This window comes from Teleopsis dalmanni, chromosome X (genome assembly GCF_002237135.1).
Source record: "Teleopsis dalmanni isolate 2A chromosome X, ASM223713v2, whole genome shotgun sequence".
NCBI lineage: Eukaryota > Metazoa > Arthropoda > Insecta > Diptera > Diopsidae > Teleopsis > Teleopsis dalmanni.
In genome coordinates this window covers 37,332,462-37,355,719 of record NC_051848.1, presented here as the reverse complement: position 1 = coordinate 37,355,719, position 23,258 = coordinate 37,332,462, and the positions used below count along the sequence as shown (strand labels likewise).

General features: G+C 29.7%; 2 protein-coding genes across 2 annotated transcripts in view; one reads left to right on the top strand and one right to left on the bottom strand.

The window, feature by feature from the left end:
• The window catches only part of LOC119687930 (myosin-G heavy chain), a 102,196-nt gene extending 94,026 nt beyond the window's left edge, over nucleotides 1–8,170 (bottom strand). Inside the window, exon 1 of the mRNA XM_038102488.1 lies at nucleotides 8,117–8,170. The gene's annotated coding sequence lies outside the window, so the exon portion shown is untranslated. The remainder of the gene's footprint in view (nucleotides 1–8,116) is intronic.
• Nucleotides 361–1,454, top strand: LOC119687931. The gene is made up of 4 exons (XM_038102489.1): nucleotides 361–515; nucleotides 571–983; nucleotides 1,044–1,278; nucleotides 1,342–1,454. The coding sequence occupies exons 1-3, from the start codon at nucleotides 469–471 to the stop codon at nucleotides 1,259–1,261; spliced, it is 678 nt and encodes a 225-aa protein (XP_037958417.1). The 5' UTR covers nucleotides 361–468; the 3' UTR covers nucleotides 1,262–1,278; nucleotides 1,342–1,454.
• Nucleotides 8,171–23,258: the final 15,088 nt, after the last annotated feature.

Sequence of the window (23,258 nt, the reverse complement as noted above, 5' to 3'; positions counted from 1 at the left end):
AAAAAGAACTAAATTTTGTAATCCATTTAACAAGTATATTCTTTAGTGGAAGAACAGAATGTTGGAACACCTAGACCCCTGTTTTTAGGATAAACTTAAACTGTAAAAGTTTTTTTCCTTTTTCTAGTAAAACTAATAGTACAAAGTATTATATTTAGATAGAAAAGTTTTGCTTCTGAGAAGAATATACTTAAATAAGTTTATAATAAAGTAAGCTCTGACAATTAATAAATGCCAAGGAAAATTTATAATGATAAATGTACATACATTTTCTTTCAAAACTGTTTTAAAAATTATCTTTCCACATATATTTTTATAAAATATATATAAAAAAAAATAAAACATATAATAAATTAAAAATATATATTAACAAATATATTTTTTAGTGCAATATTTTTATAATTGAAAATTTTATATACTGAGGGCTCTGAGAAGTCAGGTGACGTTCGTAAAGCAGAGATAAGTAAAATGGCAGGCAATATGGTCAACAAAAAGTCGGAGTGTAACCACAATGTGTGAGTATTTTAGTATCAATTTAGTGTCTTTATTTATTACATATTTATTTTACAGAAAACCACCTATTCAAAAGAAATTTGTTAAAAAACGCAAAATTGATGATGTTAATGATATCCACAGAAGTGAGTTTGTTGTCAACAAGGGTTTAAGTCCCTTTGACAAGCGGCGTGAATTACACCTTGGAAAGAAAACCAAGCTAGAAGAGAATAAAGTGTTTGGATGTAAGGATAATTTGAAGAAAGTTATTAATATTGGTTTAAAAAAAATTGCAAAAACTGAACTAAAACCAAAACCGACAAATACAAAAACAAAGGAACATGTTGGCAAAATAAATACTTTAAAATCTTTACCCCCACCAGCAGTCTCTGGTGAAGACCATAATATATATCGTTTCGGAGAAGAGGATCTTGAAGAAATTTCTCAATGTGATTTGAATCATCCTTTGATAAAAATTGCGAAATCATATCGTATGATAAAATTCATTTGTATTATATGTATGTGTACTAAGTTCTTTCCGAATTTTTCAGTGCAAGGTCAAGAAAATATAGCAGCGGTATTTAAGGCTTTTGATGAGAATACAAATTCAGTGAAAACTGAATTTAAACATGTTATGCGAAACACAGACGATATGGATGCATATACGAAAAACCGCATTGCTACCCTTAAACTGAAATATGTTACGACCAGTTTAAAGGTTAAAAAACTAATGGCAGATGTTAACAAGATCAGAACTGAATTAGAATAAGAGCAAAAGAAGAAAAGGCAAAGATATAAGTGATATTTTACAAGAGCTTTTGTTTTATTCATTGCTTATTATATTTCCAGATCTGATCCAGCTTCCTTAACTTGGTGTTGTATCGATGTAGCATGTAACATAATCTTTCTTATAATTTACATTTATTTATTGATTGTCATAATTATATATTGTAATAAATGGGGCCTGTATTATACTAAGTATACTATAGTGTAATGTAGTATACTATACTATATACTATATTATATTATTGATATAATATTATTATCATAATAATAATAATAATATAAGATTATAATAATATTATATGCTATATGTATATAATATATATATTATATATATAACACATATTATACATATAATATATATATTAGTATATATACTATGTATACTATACTATACTATTGTATATCGTACTTAGTGTACTATTATAATGAAAGATATTGTTTTAATTTGTATTGATAAGTTTTTCGCAATGCAAAGATATGGTTGGTAAAGTTTTTATATAGGTGCCTGTTGTGACCCGAGGAGATCTACAATACGAATACATAGGTTAGAATATGTTTAAGGAAGGAGATATGTGGGAAAAAGTAAAAGTGTTTAGTATAAGTAATGGATGAGGGGTGTGGGAAAAAAATAATATAAACTCAATTGGGTCAAACCGGAGAAACTTTACCACTTCAATGACTCGAAACCAAAAATCTAAAGAGGTCAAGTAAGTGTGCGCTTTGGGGCATAGATAACAATAGATAGTCGACATCATGAGGAGTAGAGCTGCATTTAGGACATATATTGAGAACTGACGTATTTATGCGTGACAAGTAACTGGTGAACAGTTTTTAATATACAAGGAAGGTGTAATTTCTTTTTGGACCAATGACAAAAAGAAAATAGCAAAACTCGAAATGTGACCGTAAATGTTACTTCGAACAAAGCTAAGATTTTTTTTACATGTGTACGTGTCTTGGATGGATGAGAATGAATTATTAAAGAAACTTTCCCATAACTATGTACATATATTGTTTTAAAAAATGGAACTGTAGCGTAATTCCCTAGAATCGATCATTTATCGTAAGTATAGTATTTAAAGTCGTTAATGTAGATGTCACATCAACTACGGTTCCAAATTTGACAAAAATTAGTGACTGTACTATTCGTGGGACGACAATCTTTCATATTCAAAAAAGTAATGGAAAATAAACCTCAAAATTATAGTTCTCTTTATTGCTTTAAAAAAAATCAACAGACCAAAATCACTTTTCATCATTACGTTATCATTAATTTTAACAAATAGCCATCATTATTGTCTGTTATATTAACAGTAATAAATAAAATGTCTCACAGTAAGCTGAGACACAGTAAATGTCTCAGATCACGATACATCTGGATTTGTATAAAATTGGTTTCTATATATATAAGGTATTATCTTATTTTTTAAAGTATATACATATTTACAAAAAGGATACAAAACTCTGATTATTTGGTATATATTGGCACTTAAAACCGAATTTGTGAATATCTGATTTTAGTTACACTGACAAATGTTCAAAGTCTGTCCTAAAAAACACATCGATCTATTATCGAAACTGAGAATAAAGCTTATATTAATTGGGAGTCAAACAAAAAATTTAATAACTGAAATATTGGAATTAAAAAAATGGTTAAAAACAGCACTTTTATAGACTAAGTGAGCACTTTTGTTACAACACATATGATAAATCTATATATATGACTGTTTAACCTAGTATCAGGTTGATATTCATTAATATAACTTGTAAACAAGGAAGAAATATATGCTGGAATTGTGATAACTGTTAAGATATTACCACTTTGAGTTAAGTAAATTATTTGGAGATAGTTTGAAATATGAAATCAGTTGAATTAAATAAGAATATATAGAGTAATTAATAATTTCCTGATTATAATGTGGAGCATTATGCTGAGAAAAATGTGTATTCCACATCAGAAACTACTATTCTATATGAAACATTATGCTATATTATTTCTTGGAACTGCAATTGTAAATGCAGCATTTATTCTCAAAATTATTCAGAATACATAGGTGTACATGTATTGCTGTTAGTATTAACATGACTTAGAGTGGTAAACCCTGCATTATTATTACCAAATGACTTTATTATTATTATTATTGATGGTGCACTGCGACCTAATAGATCTATTGTGTTACTTAGCCAGATTAGAGTGTTTCTCCAAGGCCGATTTCTTTAATAAAATACAGTATAGATTCTATCTTTTCTAGTCTTGGATCCTTATGATAACATTAAATACCCTACTAGATATTTCTTTAGCTTGTGCATCCATGCCGGGCACTCCCCAACCACTTGGTATGTAGTTTCTCTTTCTTCTCTACAGTATCTGCAGTCTGAGTTAGATTGAATTCCTAACTTTGATAGGTAATTATTCAATCTACAGTGACCGGTCAATAATTCCGCAATAATTCTTAGGTGACTTTATATCTCGACAAACAAAAAATTAGATTTATGGCATTTTAAGGCTTTTGGTGAAAGTTTTTCAGAATTTCAGTTCAAATTTTCTGGATGGACTCTATGTTTAAAAAAAAAACGTTGGTCATTAGTAGTTATGACACTTACTAATGAAAATGGTATTATATAAGATTGATGTTGCGTGGATTAAGACAGGCATTAATCCTATATTGGAAGACTGAAAGGAAAAAGAAAATAATCAAATATTATTTAATTTTTGAAATTGTCCAAACATTTTTTGGACATAATTTTTTTGAACAACAGCTTGACCTTTTTCTTGACATGGTTAGTTAATTACAGAGTTTAAGCGATTTTTATTTCAACTTTAACTAAATTTTAGATATTAAACAATTTATAGCCTTGTTTAAAAACCTTTGTTACCAGTGACTACAGTCAGTAATAACCTTGATATGTTTTTATTTTATGTGAACTGTTATTTATTAATATATATTTCAAATTAAACTAATAGAAATGCTAGGTTATGTATTAAATTTTATATGAAAATGTGAAGAAAAACCGATGGATATTAGTTCTTTTAATTTCTCAGGTATATGGAAAGTGTAGTAATTCGATCCATAGACTTTAATAATTCCAGTGGTATTATTTTGGAACTAAGTAAATATAATTAAAAACAATACAAAAATAGTGCAATATATGCTATATTTATTTTTAGTTTATTATATTATTAAAAAAATATGTTAAAAATGACACCACACCTTTTATTTTATTGCCGCATTTTTGATTGTAGCGCCCAAATGCTGATTATTGCTGACATATTAATAGTGTAATTAACTCGCACTTGACTGCAGAAGAACTGACTGACAAATTAAATGACTCACTGACTGACTAACTGACTCACTGACTGATCATGATTCTGAGCATTATAATTATTGTATGGAGCTAACCAATTTTACTATAATCAACCATTAAAATGACCATCTGAGAAACACTTGCCACTGATTCAAAACGGTGACGACTATAGCTACGAGTATTACTCGCATGAGCGTTCTGAGCTCATTGGTTGAATAGTTCATTTCGGTATGGTTCGGTTGGATGAAGTTTGTTTTGGTTTGGTTGGGCTTGATTGACCGTTTATACGACCGTTTATTAGTTCGTTAGTATGTTTAGTTTTTATGTGTTGATTCTCTTTATTTGCTTATTTATTTTGTTACTTTGTGGATATTTGTTTGTTTGTTAGCTTATCTGCGTACTGACGGGTTTATATGGTCGCATTTTAAGCGCACGTCATTTACCATTCAAGGCGTAAGATACATAAGACATTTCAGCAATGCTTACTGGCCAAGTCCAAGACCAAAATCGCATTCCACAAGGTTTTTAGCGAACAGTGACTTTTTTTATTTATTATTATTATTTATGTTATTCTTTTGAATCTTTTTTTTTTTTTTGGTTTTAATTTTTTTTAATTTTGATAATTTTTGTATTATTTATGATTAAGTATTGCATGCAAAAAAAAAACAGAATAAATTTTGTGTGTAGAACCAATTATTTGAAAGAGGTGTTACAGTGTTCGCTTTAAGTAACCGAACTCTGATATGCTAATATTAATGGAAATAATAATTTAGCTTAAATCTAAAAGAAAAGTTCTATTTGTTAAATTAAAAACAGAAATCAGGTTCTATTTTCAAACGGAATGTAAAGGATGGACCCGATAAAAACATCTCGGCACATAAAATATTTTTTTTTTTGACTAAATATTTTTTTTGTGTGTGGTATATCTAAATTTTAGTTAAGATATTGGATTAATATTGAATTTAATATCTTATTACTAGATTTTATTAGATTATTATTAGATTTTACACATTTTATAAATATTGAACTCCACCTTTCAACACAATTTTTTTATATTACTTGGATCAAGAAGTCACTAATGTATATGTACCATATATATATGTAGTGACAGAAACACATATTTTTCGTTGAGACATAGATAACAATAACAAAAAAATATTAATAGCAAAGCAGTTTGGAAGACCTTTATGAGGATGTATGAAGTTGCGGTTAATATATACTCTTGAAGAGGCATTAGAAAGTTAAAACCAAAGACTGTGATTGTTTAAAATAAAAACTTCTGAAAATTTGGATCGATGTGGGTTCTAAAAACCACTAATAATAACAGTGATGGGTTACTAATAATAATAATAATAATAATAATAATCTTCTTCTATCTTAGTGGTTCTTATGAGGAATTTGGTATCAAAACAGTGCAAAATCGCTAATTGATGTTAATGGAAGTTATCACTTGTCACTGCAATCAATCAACAGTAATGAAGTTTTTTAATTTTCATTTCAATTACTGTGTTCCATAAAATCCGATATATATATCTTTAATTTGCGTTATATATACATACAAACTATATCGGCCTTATTCATAAAAAGTTATAGTAGGTTTGTAATACATTTTATCGAAAATGTTATTCATAAACGTTATTTAACAGTGTTATAAAGCATTTATAAAACTGTATTCATAAACGTATTTTAAAGTTAAAATGCTGTTAAAATGGTGTTAAAATATGTCAAAATTTATAATAGGTTTATACCTTCTATAACAACATTTTAAGCACAATTTTTGATTGTGTAGTAATTTTTATTGGGTGAATTACAATTAAATATGGATGCCATAAGCATAATTAAAGAAATTGATGAGTATTTAATTTAATTTTTAATATAATTTTATATAATTATATAATTTTTTTATTTTTTTATATAATTAAAAACGAAATTATTGTGTAGATTTTTTAAATGGAATAGCCAAAAAAAATTGTCGCCATTTAAAAATATATAAACAACGTGGAGATCCGTTTATGCTGCGGGATGATGAATTTCAACTGAGGTACCGATTTTCAAAAAAGGGCGTAGAAAAAATAATTGACTTGGTGAAACAGAACTTAAAGTTTGATAGTAGAGGCGCTGGAACTTCCGCAAGATTACAAGTTCTAGTAGCTTTGCGATGTTGGAGTCGTAGAGAAGTAACTAATCTTTTTCAGGATACAAACTTCAACCATACTTATTCACTCCAATACTGAAACCACAAAACGCAAAAGAAGAACGATACAATGCTGCACACATTGCCACCAGAAATACAATTGAAAGATGCTTTGGTGTGTGGAAGCAAAGATTTCGTTGTCTTCTAGATGGGTTGAATATATCATTGGAGAATGCGAAAACAGTTATACTCGCACTTGCAGTATTGCACAATCTTGCAATTACTTACAATGAAAATGACTCCAAAATACCTTATAATGACAATTTTTCTGCGGCCATCAACTTTAGTTCCTTATCTGACTGTGAAGAAATATGTGATGATATTTCAACAAATCGAAAGAAACCTAATGTTATATTAAAAACATTTATTGAAAAAAACTTTTAATGAAATTGCAAATTAAATAACGATTTATTAATTATAAACAAATCTTTTAATTTTTATTTTTGTGCTGCATTAATTCATATTTCTCACAGTGTTGTAAAATGTTTTGTGTTTAACAGTAATGTTATTAACATTTGTATTATAGTTATCAAAGGTTTATAATACGTTTATGAATAGTGTGCATTATAAGGCCATTATAAAGTTAAAATACATTTTAACTAAAATGTATTTAAAAAGCATTTTAAGAAATTTTTATGAATAAGGCCATATATGTTTACTGAATATTATAACATATCACCATTTATGATTATTTAGTATATAGACTTAAAACAGATAGAAACTTGATGATCACAGATTTTTACTGGTCAAAAAAATTATTTTTGTCCTTTATTGTCTCACATCTGTCTGAAAGCCATATATACTGTTGATGAATTCTGCCGTCATAAACTGCGTTCTTCAATGAGACCATATCATTAATATATTTATCATCTTGAAAACAATATATATTATTAATTCTTTGTTGGATGCTCAATTCTGTATCAATCATAATTTTACTTTTTTGTTGAAATAATTTAAAACAAATATCTAAAGTGAAAATATAAGTAAAACTTAGAACTTTATGACCGGGTTAATCGTAATCCAATGACGCTTATACACTACCGGTGAAGACTGGAAAGGAAGTTCCACTGTCACAAAAACCAACTAACAAACCAAATCTCATAAAATGGATTTTGCATACAATAGATGTCCTTATTAAAAATATCTGTTTTAAAGAAGTCCTTTAATTTTTAAAAAGATTACGTGCATGATAATCATAGCATATAGACGATCTCTGGTTAGAGATAATCAAGCTTGTATTATAGGAACTGATTTCTAGTAAATTTGTAGTTGGCAAATATTGTCGAGTTGTCAAAAATAAAAGATTTATTTAAATTTATAATAGTGATTTTAACTTACCTAAAATTAACAGTTCTTTTCCATCACATATTAATAAGTAGTATGTATCAACCCTGTAAAAAGGAATGAAAATATTAATTCGATTGACTTATTTTTTGAACAATAAATAGATTTAAAAAAATTAAACATAAAATTAAATTAATTAAATAATTAACTAATTGAACATAAAAATTATTTAAATTTAATAATACAAAACAAGAAGTTTATGTTTCTTAAGAATCATACAAAATGAAATCAATTAGCAATAGTAATAACTTCGAAAATTACTACTTCCTAAAATATTCGGGTATAATAGTATTCGAATAAGATTATTTGATATTGTCAGGACAATAATAACTATCCTAAACCATTTAGAGTAGTTAATTTTTTAAACTAATATTTTTTTTAAAATTCAAAAAATTAAATAATTCAACATATAATAAACAATAACGGCCTTATTCATAAAAATTTCTTAAAATGCTTTTTAAATACATTTTAGTTAAAATGTATTTTAACTTTATAATGGCCTTATAATGCACACTATTCATAAACGTATTATAAACCTTTGATAACTATAATACAAATGTTAATAACATTGCTGTTAAACACAAAACATTTTACAACACTGTGAGAAATATGAATTAATGCAGCACAAAAATAAAAATTTAAAAAATTTTTTAAGATTAATAAATCGTTATTTAATTTGCAATTTCATCAAAAGTTTTTTTCAATAAATGTTTTTAATATAACATTAGGTTTCTTTCGATTTGTTGAATTATCATCACATATTTCTTCACAGTCAGATAAGGAACTAAAGTTGATAGCCGCAGAAAAATTGTCATTATAAGGTATTTTGGAGTCATTTTCATTGTAAGTAAATGCAAGATTGTGCAATACTGCAAGTGCGACTATAACTGTTTTCGCATTCTCCAATGATATATTCAACCCATCTAGAAGGCAACGAAATCTTTGCTTCCACACACCAAAGCATCTTTCAATTGTATTTCTGGTGGCAATGTGTGCAGCATTGTATCGTTCTTCTTTTGCGTTTTGTGGTTTCAGTATTGGAGTGAATAGGTATGGTTGAAGTTTGTATCCTGAATCGCCAACCAAGCGCCCTTTGAATTTTCCTGCCTCTAACTGTTCTTTAAGAATTGACTCATCGAAAATCCGGCAGTCGTGCGTACTACCTCTCCATCTTGCGACTATATTGCAAATTTTTAAATTTGCATCACATATCACTTTCAAAATATAATTTGTTTTTTAATGTAAGTAAATATTTTAAAGGTACTAAAAATACGCACTTGTTCGTTTAATGAATAAAACCCTTTCCGATTTATATAATATTGGGAAATATCTCCACCCACTTTTTTAATTTTTATGTGCGTGCAATCAATTGCACCAATCACATTTGGAAAAATTTTTATGCGTTTGAAGCTTTTCATATTTGCTTCCTCTTCTATCAGATTCTGGCATTTTAATCACAGTTGCGGCATGTTTTGCAATAGCCCTAGCTACTCTAACGCAAATGCGACTGACTGTAGCCAGGCTAAGGCCGTGTAAATCACCTGCATCGTCTTGTACCTTTTATATTAAAAGCTTCTAGTAAGTAATAGTATTTGAAAAAGATTAGTTACTTCTCTACGACTCCAACATCGCAAAGCTACTAGAACTTGTAATCTTGCGGAAGTTCCAGCGCCTCTACTATCAAACGTTAAGTCCTGTTTCACCAAGTCAGTTATTTTTTCTACGCCCTTTTTTGAAAATCGGTACCTCAGTTGAAATTCATCATCACGCAGCATAAACGGATCTCCACGTTGTTTATATATTTTTAAATTAAATTAAATATTCGCCAATTTCTTTAATTATGCTTATGGCATCCATATTTAATTGTAATTCACCCAATAAAAATTACTACACAATCAAAAATTTTGCTTAAAATGCTGTTATAGAAGGTATAAACCTATTATAAATTTTGACATATTTTAACAGCATTTTAACAGCATTTTAACTTTAAAATACGTTTATGAATAGAGTTTTATAAATGCTTTATAACACTGTTAAATAACGTTTATGAATAACATTTTTGATAAAATGTATTACAAACCTACTATAACTTTTTATGAATAAGGCCGTAAATATATAATAATTTAACTTAACATATATAAACGATGTGTGGGTTCATGCCAATAAATAAATCTAAACGATGTCTATATCGATGTCAATAAACGATGTTAGAAAATGTCTAGATCGATGTCAATAAACGAAGTTAGAAGATATCTGGATTGATGTTAAAAAACGAAATTGGTTGATATCTAGATTAATGTCAATAAACGAACTCGTGATGTTTGATTAAGGGATATTGCTTTTCTTATATAATTCTAACAACATACAATTATTATAGAGGTATTTTGATCTTCTTGTGTATTAAAGGCAGGAAATTTATTTCAACTTATCTCATTAGATCACTAATGGATTCTTACTATAAATAAAATAGAAAATAAACTTTTTTATTCTATGAGATACTGGCTTTCAAAGAGCAAAACGTTGCGGCCAGATATTTCCATTTTCGAATAAAAGCCAAAATGTCAGCTGTTGAGAACCTCTTAACTTCGCACGAGAATAGGAACTTCCGTCCTAGCAGTATTCGCTTGGCTCAAAGCAAAGTGGGGCAGTCACAGAGATATCAATTCTTGACTATATTCATTTATATTAAAATTTAATTTAAGACGATTTAAATTCTACTCACATATCATAAGTTAATCACAATTATTTGATTTTGCTTAAATTGAAATTCATATTAAATGTTTGCTAGTTATAGTAATTAATAGATAGTAATTTCATAGAAATGTTAGTTTGAGGAAATGTATATTTTATAGAAACAAAATAGTGCTGAAAAATATTTTGCACTAGAAGCACAAATCAGTTTTTAAAATCGGTTTGAAAACAACAAACACATGCATAACAATAAAAATTCAAACTAGAACAAAAGTTAATTAAAATTAACTCATGCTGTGTGAATAGGCTTAAGGGAAATTAGTATCTTTTGGTGTCTTTTAATGCGAAGAGAGGTGTTTAGAACCGATTTTATTGTCACAATTAAGTTATAAAATTAAATTAAGTCATACATTTTTCTGACTTCATTTATAACTAAGTCAAGTTTGAAACTTATGTTATGTTATTATCGTAATTAAGTTCCAAAACTCACTTAAGTGAGTAATTTTTCCGACTTAATTCATACTTGAGTCAGGTTTGAAACTTATCGTACGACTGTGAAATCGGCCCTTAATGTTCGCTTAGACGTGGCTTTCATGTTATTCGGTGCAATTGTAGGTAGTCAATTGCGCTTTAACGAAAAACATATTTTTCTGTTGCTCATTTTTTTCGATGTAGAATTCAATTAAAAAATCATTGATGATCGACTGCGATATTGACAAAATGTCGCAACGTGATTTAAATGTTGATGAGTTGCAAAAAGCAAAAAGCTTAAAAAAGACTACAGTTTCCTCGTTTAAGTACCTCGTCCCTCTGTCTGTCTGTCTGTCTGTGTGTCTGTGTGTCTGTCTGTCGTTTGGAATAACAATTTGATGTTGACTAAATATTTCAGGTCTGAGCGGTCAATATGCATGATGAGTCTGTCTGTTTGTTTGACTGTCTGTTTGTCACTCCATTCTTTCGCCTGGGTCTGTCTGAGTATATCTCTCCATATATCCAACTGTCGGTTGTTTACACCATTTTGGTCATCTCATAAAGCCAGTATGACCAAAACGTACTTAAATGCTTATTTACGTTTTTATTATTATTTTGTAGCAAAGTTAAGGTGAGGCTTAAAGTAAATTTAATTTTTTTTTGACTTTGAATTTGTTTTTTTTTTTGTTTTTTGTTTTTTGTTAAATTTTTATTTTTTTAATACTCGTACATTCTGTTCGTACTTAATTTTTAAATGTTTTTAAAACATTTTGAATTTTACGACCTCGTTGACGGTTTTTGGTGCCGTCATATTAGCATAACTCTTTGAGCTGCCATTTTAAAATAAAAGTCTTTACCGTGTCTCGCATATTTTTACGGTCTATAGTTATTTGACCTCAGTCGAGTCAGATAGAAAAACGCGTCAATTGTATGTCTGTCGTTGAGCGTCAAACGTGCTTTGTACATTAACAACAAATTTGAGCGCCTCAATTCGCAACAAACACGTCTCGATTATTTCAACAAATAAATGCAAAAAAAAGACAACTAGAGAGAAACGGCTAAGTGAGAAAGAGTTGACCAATCATTATTGACTGGGCCCCTTGATTTAGACAAATTAAGTATTTTTTTCTTGTGGTTTTGGACTCAAATCGCTTTATAGAGCTCATGTTTTTATGTTTTTTTTTGTTTTTTTTTTTTTTTGTGATTATTGCAGTCGACATTGTCTGTACTTTTTATATGAAATCAACACAAAAGTTTGATTTTTACATAAATGATATTTTTTTTCAATTATACTCCGTTTTTGAACTTTGGCAGTGATCACGTACTTAGACACCTCCTAAAAATTTTTAAGTAATTTTATTTGTTTGCCGAGAGGTAAACGTTCGTTAATTTATTGAAAAATGAGATGATGTCTGTATAAATCTAAATTTATGAATTTTTTCAAAATACTTTTTTTGGTTTTTTTTTATAATAACAATTATTTATATTCATTTATTAATATAACATAACATACCTATGAAGATATGTTTGTGTTCGCAATATATTGAGTTGAGTATTTGTTGTACGTGCAAAATGAAGAAGGTCAAGTATTGTGAACCCTTCAAGCGAACAAAGCAATTGAATCTTTAAGTGAACTTGAGCTGTGAAGTCAGTCAGTTTCTTTGTAGATGTGTGAAGCAGTAAGAAAATACTGAGATCCATTTTGACAAAGCCAAACATACGTACGAGTGAGCATTAACACAAAAAATGTTTTCAGATTAGGAGAGATCATGTTAAAAATTTCTAGTAAAAACATCCAAAATAGCTATTCAGTGAAAGTCCCTTACAGCACTTACAGATCCCGGTGGGTTGAAAAAATATTCTAAAACATATCATTTTTTATTACTACTTGATATAGTTCAAATGAGCCTACCTCCACAAATTTCGTACGATTAGTGTTCGCTTAGTAAAGTGATTCACTGTAATATTTTATTACTTATATAAAATGTTCACCCATCCAGAGTATTCACTAGTTCTGCTCCCAAGCAACTATCACTCTTAGAAATAACTTTATCGTATGCACAACCTACCTATTCGAACAAAAGTGCGCTAATAAGTATTCGCTTAACAGAGTTTTTACTGTGATTGTTTAATCAGACTAAAATGTTATTCCTTACAAAGTATTCTCCAGATCTGGTCCCCAACAAATATCAGTATTTTGAACAAAAACAAAAAACGAGTTAGACAACGATGATTGTTCACTCAAAGTAATTTATTAATTCAAAAATAATATTCTCACGCTCCTACTATTCTCTGGATTCGTTCTCCACCAACTACAATCCAGACCTATAAAAATGGTACAACAAAGACGAGGATATGCTTCGATTAAAAAGTGCTTGTTTTAATAAATCACTATTTCGAAAACCTTGGTAAAACATTTTATAAGAAATGTGCAGAAATGTTGCATTGAAGTTATAAGAGAATACATTAATGAATAGCGTCCAATTCTATACAATATAATGCGTTTTTACAAGACACACATTTTTTGGATTCGATTTCCACTAACTATAATACAGACCTATAAAAATGGTACAACAAAGACGATGAAACGCTTCAATTGAAAAAGTGCTTGTTTTAATAAGAAATGTGCAGAAATATTGCATTAAAGTTGTAGGAGAATACATGTACGCGAACGGCGACCTATTCTATTCAAAATAATGCGTTTTTTAGAAGACCCTAAAAACTATTCAGTTCATAGGCTGTGATGTGTCTAATGAACTTTTCGTGTTTCCTTCACCGTGTTGTAATTATATTAAACAACTTAATATTCTGTTTATTACCATCGATAAACTTCTATGACTTTTGAAAAAGTCATACAAAGATATGATTTATAATATTTTTTTTTATTTGGTATATAGTTTTATGGTATTATTTAGGAAAATTAATTTCGGCTATAAGAATACTACTTAAGTGTTAGAGAAACTACAACACAGAGGTACCTAAATCAAGTCGTCCCAATTACTAAGTACTAGAAGAAAGTGAGTCTCATTCTTAAGCAAAATTTGCACTAAAAATGGATGGAGAGGTATTTTGAACAGTAGTAAATTACAACAATAAAATTTTCTTATTTATTAAATTATTGTATTGGCCAAGTATTGCCAAATACCCATCATTAGAGGTCTTGAAATTATTATATATAATTATACGTAAATTATTTTTTGAGGCTGCACCTACTAAGGGTTTGAAACTCAGAGTTAGTACTCATTAGTAAACTGATCTTTTGTCAGTTAAGGTCAATAACTTTTCGTCATATTAGTATTGCTTTTCCGCAAAAATTAAAATAAATTATAATCAAAAATTTAATTTCATTTGAAAATTAAATAACATTTAAAAATTAATTAAGTAATATTTAAAAATGACGTGATGTTTAAAAACTACATAACATCAGCTAATAAGGTTTAAGTGCCTGAACACTCTCTGAGATGAATAAAATAAAATAATTAAACGAAATAATATCTATCTCGTGAAAATCGAGGCTGAATAGTCACAGAGAAAGTGTTTAACAATCTCGTCTGCTTCTAAGCAGAGTCGAAAATCTATCTCTTCGGACAGATCCATTTTGTTTAGGAGATAACGTAGTCCATGGTGATCCGTTAAATATCCAGCCAGGAGTCTCAACTCTTCTCTGCTGCGGAAGGATACCTTACCGTAAATGTAGGGACGAGCATCGTATTACAGAATTATAATTCTTATTTACTTTGCCAATAAATACACTTAAAGGTAATATAGTAGTTTTAAAATTGATTTTATTTTAATGTTAATTTAATTTTGACTTAATTTAGATTTGAATTATTATTATTAATCTTGGTTGATTCTGACATAAAAAAGGCATAAGTAGTCTTTTTGAAAATATTATTTGCATTTAAAAGTTAGTATTTATTTTTTTTAAACTGTAAGAACCAAGGATTCAACTTCCAAATGTGAAGCTTCGAGTCAGTCCTAATTAACCAACTGATTCAAAGCCGTACTTCATTTGTACGTTCCAACTTAAAGTTTTGTTAATTTGCTGTGAAAGTTCATTAACAAATTCACTTGCTACGTTATATTAGAGAAAAATTTATAAACCAGCTGTAGAATAATTGAATTAATTAATTATAGTTATTTTTAATTATGAATGTTTTTCAGTTTAAATACTTTTCGATTTTAATCAAGCAAAAATATCGGTTTGCCATGTGAATACATCTGCAATATTACAAATATTATTACGGTTGGAATCATTTCATTTATTTTTTAAAGAAATAATTATATATATACTAAAATACCACTAAATATTTTTTAAAATCACAACAAAAAACATAAGTCAACAAAAAAACAATTTAACATATTTTAAAAGTGATGCCAACCTGTTTCAACTAGACTTAATGCTGTTTTTTTACAACTCTGAAAGAAAAAATTACAGCTAGTAGTAAACCAAAATAGAGCGAACAAACAAATTATATATGGACTATGAACTAATTAAGGAATTCAAATATTCCCTAATGATAAGTACTTGGCAATACTCAAAACAGCGTTGGAAGTATTATAATATATATATATATATATATATATATATATATATTAATCTATATATATATATATATCTATATATATATTTCTTCTGTACGTGTGTTGACAGTGAACTCCTCCTAAACGGCTGAACCGATTTTGATGAAATTTTTTGTGTGTGTTCAAGTGGATTCAAGGTTTAGATTCACAATTTTGCCCACTGGATAATGTCTTTTTAATTAATTTTTTATTTTTTGGTATCCATATACATTTATATTAGAAATTTAAAATTTATCCATGCTTACTTTGATTTGTTTAAAAAGTTTAAAATCTCTAAAATGAATCGTAAAATTGCATAGCTTAAATGCATTTAAATTCCGCAGTATAATTATAGGGGAGCCAATTTTTAATCTTAAGTTATGTGGTGGTATTCCTGGTAAATCCAGCGAATTCAAAAATTCCACAGGATAGTTGAACGATTCATTTTAGAGTTTAAACTTTTTAAACAAATCAAAGTAAGAATGAATAACTTTTAAATGTCTAATATAAATGGACCAAATTGTGAATCTAGACCATCCTTGAATTCACTTGAACACACACAAAAAAGAAAAATTATATATATAAAGATATAAATAACGTACAAAAAACAATGCCACGTCTTCGTGGACAAGGAGAAAATATTGGTCGAGCGACTCGGAATTCACAATTACTCCAGAACCGTCGGTTAAATAGATCGGCAGAAAACAATGAGAATGTAAGAAACCAGGATACAATCACACGTGTTAATGAAAGTCAAGAGCAACGCAAATAACGCCTTCGAGCTAATGCATTGAGACAAAGACTGGCCCGTCCACGAGTCACCGACATATTCAGAACACGTGAACAACAGCGTTTGCAAGTGTATCGGGCATTTTTTTTTTTTTTTAAATATCTATTTTATTTATTGAATCTCTTTTATAAGAAGATTTACAATAAGTATTCAAATCTTAAAAAAACTAAAGCAAACAAATGAACTGACAATTATAACTGCAGTTAATTGATAATAATTAAAGTTAAAGTTATTTCATGAAAAGCAAAGAATAAAGAAATAAATAAAATAAAATAAAAAATAAAAAATAAAAAATAAACGAAAAAGAAAAAAAAAAGTATATTAAATTGAAGTAAATTAAAGTTTAAATAAGGTTGATAATAAGTAAATGTATAAAGATAGAAAAAGGAATCAGTGCGTTGGTACATCTTTTCTGCTTAATCTTGACGAAGGCCGCGTTAGCAATAGATTCCTTGCAAGGTGGTTCGGATGAATCGGGCATTGACACGTTCATCATTTCATCACCTTGCGTTTGAATATGAGTCGGTTATCGACTATTCGTCACATTCACGAATTGTAATCGGTGCTATGAACAAACAGTGCCAACACTGTCATGCACTCAAATACCAAGGTGAATCGGCAGGTTTCTGCTGCGCATCTGGAAAAGTTGTATTGCCACCATTGAATTCGCCGCCAGAACCAATGAAAGCACTATTGGCTGGAGCTACATCTCAATCTAAATTGTTTTTTCGTAAAATTCGCAAATTCAATTCGTGCTTTCAAATGACATCATTTGGAGCAACAAAAATCGTTCAGAATTAGAATGGTCGCAATTTTCAATCAACATTTAAGATTCAGGGCTAAGTGTATCACTAAATTGGTTCTTTAATGCCGATGCCCAATAACGATCCCAAATTTCTGCAAATCTACTTCATGGGTGATGAGAAGTAGCAAATAAACGCACGTTGCCAGTACAACCATATCGAGCAGATGGAGGAGCAAGAAATTGTGGGTATTTTAGAACCGTTTTTAAAAAATCACAACCAGTTGGTCCAGTTGTTCAATACCGTTTCAAACCGACTGCTAAACGACAACTATACAATCGTCATAAAAGCAGACAAAGTACCATCTGGGCAGCATGCGGGCCGATATAATGCACCGACTATTAATGAAGTTGCAGTTGTTATGGTTGGCGACGCATTTGAACGTCAAGATATATGAATACAACGCAGAGATAACACAGTGCATACGATTGATGACAGTTATCGCTCTTACGACGCTTTGCAATATCCATTGATATTCTTTTTTCATTTAAAATGTAGTGCTTATAAGGATTTGAAAATATTTGTAACATAAGTAATGCATGTGGACTTTTTGTAGTTCAAAAGAAAAAATCAATTCAAAATAATTTTCGTATTAAAATGCTAAAGGTTAAGTTGAATAACAACAAATATTATAACTCAGCTGAGCCAGGAAAATTAATTGCAAGGGGAAACAACGTTCGTCGGGTCAGCTAGTATATCTATATATATATATATATATATATATATATCTATATATATATCTTTAATTTGCGACAGCCTGACTTTGATTGACTCTCTCTGTATTTAATATATGTGTATTACAACTAATATTCACAGAGTTCTATTTATACTATTATTTTACAACAGTATGGTCAGCCAAATTTTAATAATAAGTCAAAATTTCTTATTAATATAATATATAAATCTCATCCTATAGTATTTCCAGAAATGAAAAATAAAAATCAATAATGAAAAAACTAAGGCTGTGTTTATTACGACAGAACCCGTCGAGAGTGTGAGTGGGAGATATGGTAATAAAATGGGAGGGTAGCATTAAATATCTTGGCATCACGTTGGACAAACGTTTCACATGGTTTAAACATGTACAACTGAAATGAATTAGCTGTGCCAAAATTTTTCATCATCTCCAACCGCTATTCAAAAATGAAAATCTCAATGCTAAGAACAGAAAGTTGATATAAAACCAAATAATTCGTCCGACATTTCTATGTGGATGTGTGGTGTTTAGCAAAGCCTCAAACACTACTATTCGCCAGCTAGAAGTTGCACCAAATCAGACTCTGAGAACATTTTTCAAGGTACCATAGTACATTAGGACGAATGACATCCTCAGGGACCTCAAGATTGATCTGATCAAAAAATACATAAGGGATACTGTACTGAAATTATTCACGAAAACTGACAGACTTACCAACACCGCGTTATCGAATCTCAGAATGGTTACAAGCTCATCGCGGAGGTATACAGATCTGAGGTTAATTATTATTTAATCTGATGAAGTGATAAACAATAATCCAATCAAGGCGTAGAGACGCAACTGGCTTTAACATAATAATAAATAAAATTTTTTTTTATTTTGTTACCGATTTTTCCTCCGGCCACAACAGCAATTTTTTAGGTTTTCAATTTATGGTTCAATACCGGTTCAAAATCCTGAGTAAAACATTTAATAAATTGTTTTTAAGGTTGGTCAAAATTTGCACTAAATGAAATAAAACTTAGTTTATGAGTTAATTTTGGAAATACACTCCCAAAATTTCGTTTTTAGCTTATAAGTCAATCATTTCTCTAGCACCGTGTAAATCCTAAACATTAGAATTCACCCAAACGAAGACACCACACAATGCTAAGAAAAGTCATTAAAAATATGCATTTAATGCATTCTTTACAAATTTGTAAAATATTTGCTTAATTAAAAAGTTTTAAATATTTAGAGAAAATCTTATGGCATTACATACATCCTCAAACCATTCCTAACGTGAGCAAATAATCTTAGCTAAATGACAGGGAGCTTGAACCTTCAGAACCGTGCGGAATGCATTTCAAAATAATTTAACGCGTATAAAAATTCTGAAATTCTTGTAAATTATTTAAAAAAAGAAATATTCTTTCTGAACACAGAGTCTGTCTTGCCAGTGAAATATCTACAAACAGAAGTACAAGTTACTTTAAGAAGTTTTTATTTGGTAGGATAACAAACAAGTTACTAACTAATTAACTAAACCTCAATAATATCTCTTAACTAAGTAAAAACCATTAACTTCGGAAACCAAAAAAAAAAAGAAGAAAAAAAAAATATGTGGAAATAAAGAAATTGAAAAAATGTCCTAAGAAAATTGAATAATAATAGTAAAAATTAAAGAAAATAACAAATTCGAAGAAGTAACTTCTAAAGCCAGAGAAATGAAGAAACTGGTATTAAAATAAAAGAAGATATTTTAAGCAATTAAAGTTAATCATTATGTCTTTGACAACTTGTTTGAGTATCTTAGCTCCTTAACAGCCACATTCAAAGCAAGAGATAACTAAATTAGCTTTAGGTTCCAGAAGGTTGGTGTTTGGATGGTGGTATAGAAGTCTTAACCACAGCAGGAACCTGAAATGCAATCAACACTCGTAAAAGACACAACACAATTTTCAGCAGACACACCACAATTGGGCGGATGAATGGACAGACAGATAAATGAATATTTTTTTTTCTTTTTTTTTTTTTTTTTTGCAAAAAGTCAAGTAAAAATTTCATTAGTCAATAATATATATTAAATACTTGCACAACAACAACAACAGCAACAATAATAATAATAATGATAACTGCAGAAACAACAACAACAACAACAACAACAACAACAGCAACAAACTGAGAACAGCTTAAAACCTTAAAATCAAATAAGACGTGAAGTTTAACATCTGCACCTTCCATTTGACAAAAATGTATCTTGTCCGAAACCTCTTATAAGTTTTACACAGAAATTTATTTTAAGAAGACAACAACAACAACAACAACAACAACAACAACAACAAAAATGAATTAGTAAGCAGTCGTGATGGTTAAGGACTTTTCTTGACTTCATGTATTATGTAAAGTATTAAGCCAGAATAAAAATATTTCATTACCAATATGAGAGATATGCGTATCCCGGCTAAGATGATGACTACGACGACTACGACAACGAGAACGACAACGACATCGACGACGACGACGACGATGACGACGAAGTTAAGGAAGATGACGACGAATAAGTCGTGCACCTGTAAACGACTCAAAGTGAAAGCGTTTAGCTAGCAAGCAGTGCTACCTACCATCAATTGTCACTTGCCTGCCCCATGTATCCATATGGAGCTATACGGACTGATATATGCAGCGCAAGAATTCTTAATGTCGTTCGGAAGATGAGAGCAGTGCAGTGCGCAGTGCGCAGTGCACTGTGCGCAGTAATGTGGTGCGATGCAATGTGATGCGATGCAATGTGATGCGATGCGATGCGATGTGATGCGATGTGGTTTGGTGTGGTGCGATGCAATGTGGTGCGCTGGATATTTGGTCAGCATTTGCTGAAATTAAACTTCATTATACAAGCGCACACGCAGTAAAATCGCCATTAAAATGCACTAAAAACTTTGGTATATTTGGCACGGTTCTTCCTTAGCTCATAATTTAGGAACTTTCCTGTTCACAGCTTTGAGGCTTTTGTCCCGCATCGTTTGCTTTTGTTGTTGTTGTTGTTTGTGTGTTTGTTGTTTTGTTGAAGTTCAGTTCAATGCAATGTCGATGTCGATGTCGATGTGGGTATGGGAGTCACAATTGAAGTTAGCATCTTTGGTGCTGAATGTGATGCTTTAATTTTTTTTTTCTTGTTTTGTACATTTTTATAGGTAAAACAAATTTCAACATTTGATGTCTCAATTAGTTCGCACATAAATGACTTAAGCCGTTTATTGTTTTTGGTTCGGAACGAAAGCAGTTCTTCTCCGAAACACAAATTCAGAAAATAAGTTAAAGCTATATAAATAAATATATAAAAATAAAAACGAAAAGTAGAATAAGTAAAATAATAAAGAAGGTGTTCCGTGTCTTTTTGTTCAGTCCATTAAGTAAGGCTGGACCTATGCATTTCGGAATAAATATTCTTCATTCAGTCTCCTATTCTTCATTCATGTCCTCATCAACATAATGAAAGAATAAGGAATACAACAAGATAGTGAATTGGACTTCAGTTTGGTCCAGTAATATCCTAAAATGTATCCACCATATTTAATTAAGAGAACGCCCATACAACCCAATTTGTTAAAATACTGCTGAGAGCAGAGAACATGTAATCTTTCATTGTGATCGCCCATACATTCAGGAATAAATACTTAAATATCATCTGCAAAATAATTGAAGAGTAGAGGACACGAAAGCATGTTGTTTGGACTTCTATTTGATCCAGATACTCAAAGGCCTTTGATGCTTTCAAGAATATATATACTTTCTTCAGCTAGCAAATAGTCTTTATTGCCTACACTATCAAAACGCAGCTGAGAGTAGAAAAGATATGATCTTCTACTCCAAAAGCAGATCTTGGGACACTCATGACCTCCTTGTTGGTTGGTTGCAATGGCATACAAATAGTTTTCATGTACCTCAATTAGCGATTTTTTACAGTTTTGTAACGCATTCCTCGCAAGAATTTCTAATATAAAAGAGTATAGTCTATATTTAACAGATCTTTCGTCTTTACCGATGAATAGTCTGATAAACTGTCAGGCAAGTATCTGCTTAAAAACCTATTTCTTCTGCACGTCAAAGTCAGACATTCACAGAGAAAGAGTTTCATGGTTTTTTTTTCAAGCAGATATCCACAACTGCTACAGTGAAGATTATGAAGGATGTGCAGTTTTTCTGCATGGGTTCCTATACACCAATGACTGAAAAAAATGGTAGCGTCTCTTAGCAGCATTACGCATGCAATGTGTTCAAGCATTACTTTCCTTTCTATTACTATATTTTCGTTTGAAAGACTAAAGTAACATAACCCTAATATGAATGAAATGTACTGAAGTATTCTCAAATGAAGTGCAGTAAGAATGTTCATAACTCAAAGCTTCATCATAGTCGCATAACCAGGTAGATCATTTACAATAAGAGCAGATGCAGTAACGCAACAGAAACGTTGACAATTAAAAACACATAACTTTAAAAATCTAGTCTGTTACACTAAATGATGACAAAAAAAAAAAAAAGGTGACCTCTTCAACAAATATCAAATCAGTGATCCCAAGAGGGCTAATCATCAGACATCTTGGTAAAAAATAACTTTAAGTTATGTTATCTTAAATCTTATTAAAACATCCCGCGAAAATACTTTGGCAGATTTGTTAGCGGTAATGGTTATTTATCTCAAATTTTTTAGAAATGCATTTACCTACTTAATTATTAGTTTTCAATATGTTTTTACTTTTCAATATAAACGCCCTCAACTTCAACACGCTTAATACTTATTTAAGATACTTATATATGGATTCCAAAACGGTTACAAAATAACTCTTTACTCACTCGTTTGAAGACAGTCATTTTCCTCTTTGTCATTTGGAATTATGAGATAAGTCAGACATCTGAAAGAGTCCAATCTTATGAATGTGCTAATTTTCACAACAATTAGCAAATAAATACTCAGATTTTTTTAACATTTTAATACAATTCATATAAATACTTAATTACAGATTTTAGATACTTATCTATATTTCCAGTCATTTAACTGACAATACTATATACTATAACCGCATCAAAGTATTTTTACATCAACAGAATCATCATTAACTATTCTCACACTAATTA

Excerpts from the sequence above, each read along its gene's own strand:
- LOC119687931 (XM_038102489.1), top strand. The coding sequence starts at position 469 with ATGGCAGGCAATATGGTCAACAAAAAGTCGGAGTGTAACCACAATGT. Across the intron at positions 516-570 it reads TCGGAGTGTAACCACAATGT|AAAACCACCTATTCAAAAGA; the intron begins GTGAGTATTTTA and ends TTTATTTTACAG. Across the intron at positions 984-1,043 it reads AAAAATTGCGAAATCATATC|TGCAAGGTCAAGAAAATATA; the intron begins GTATGATAAAAT and ends CGAATTTTTCAG.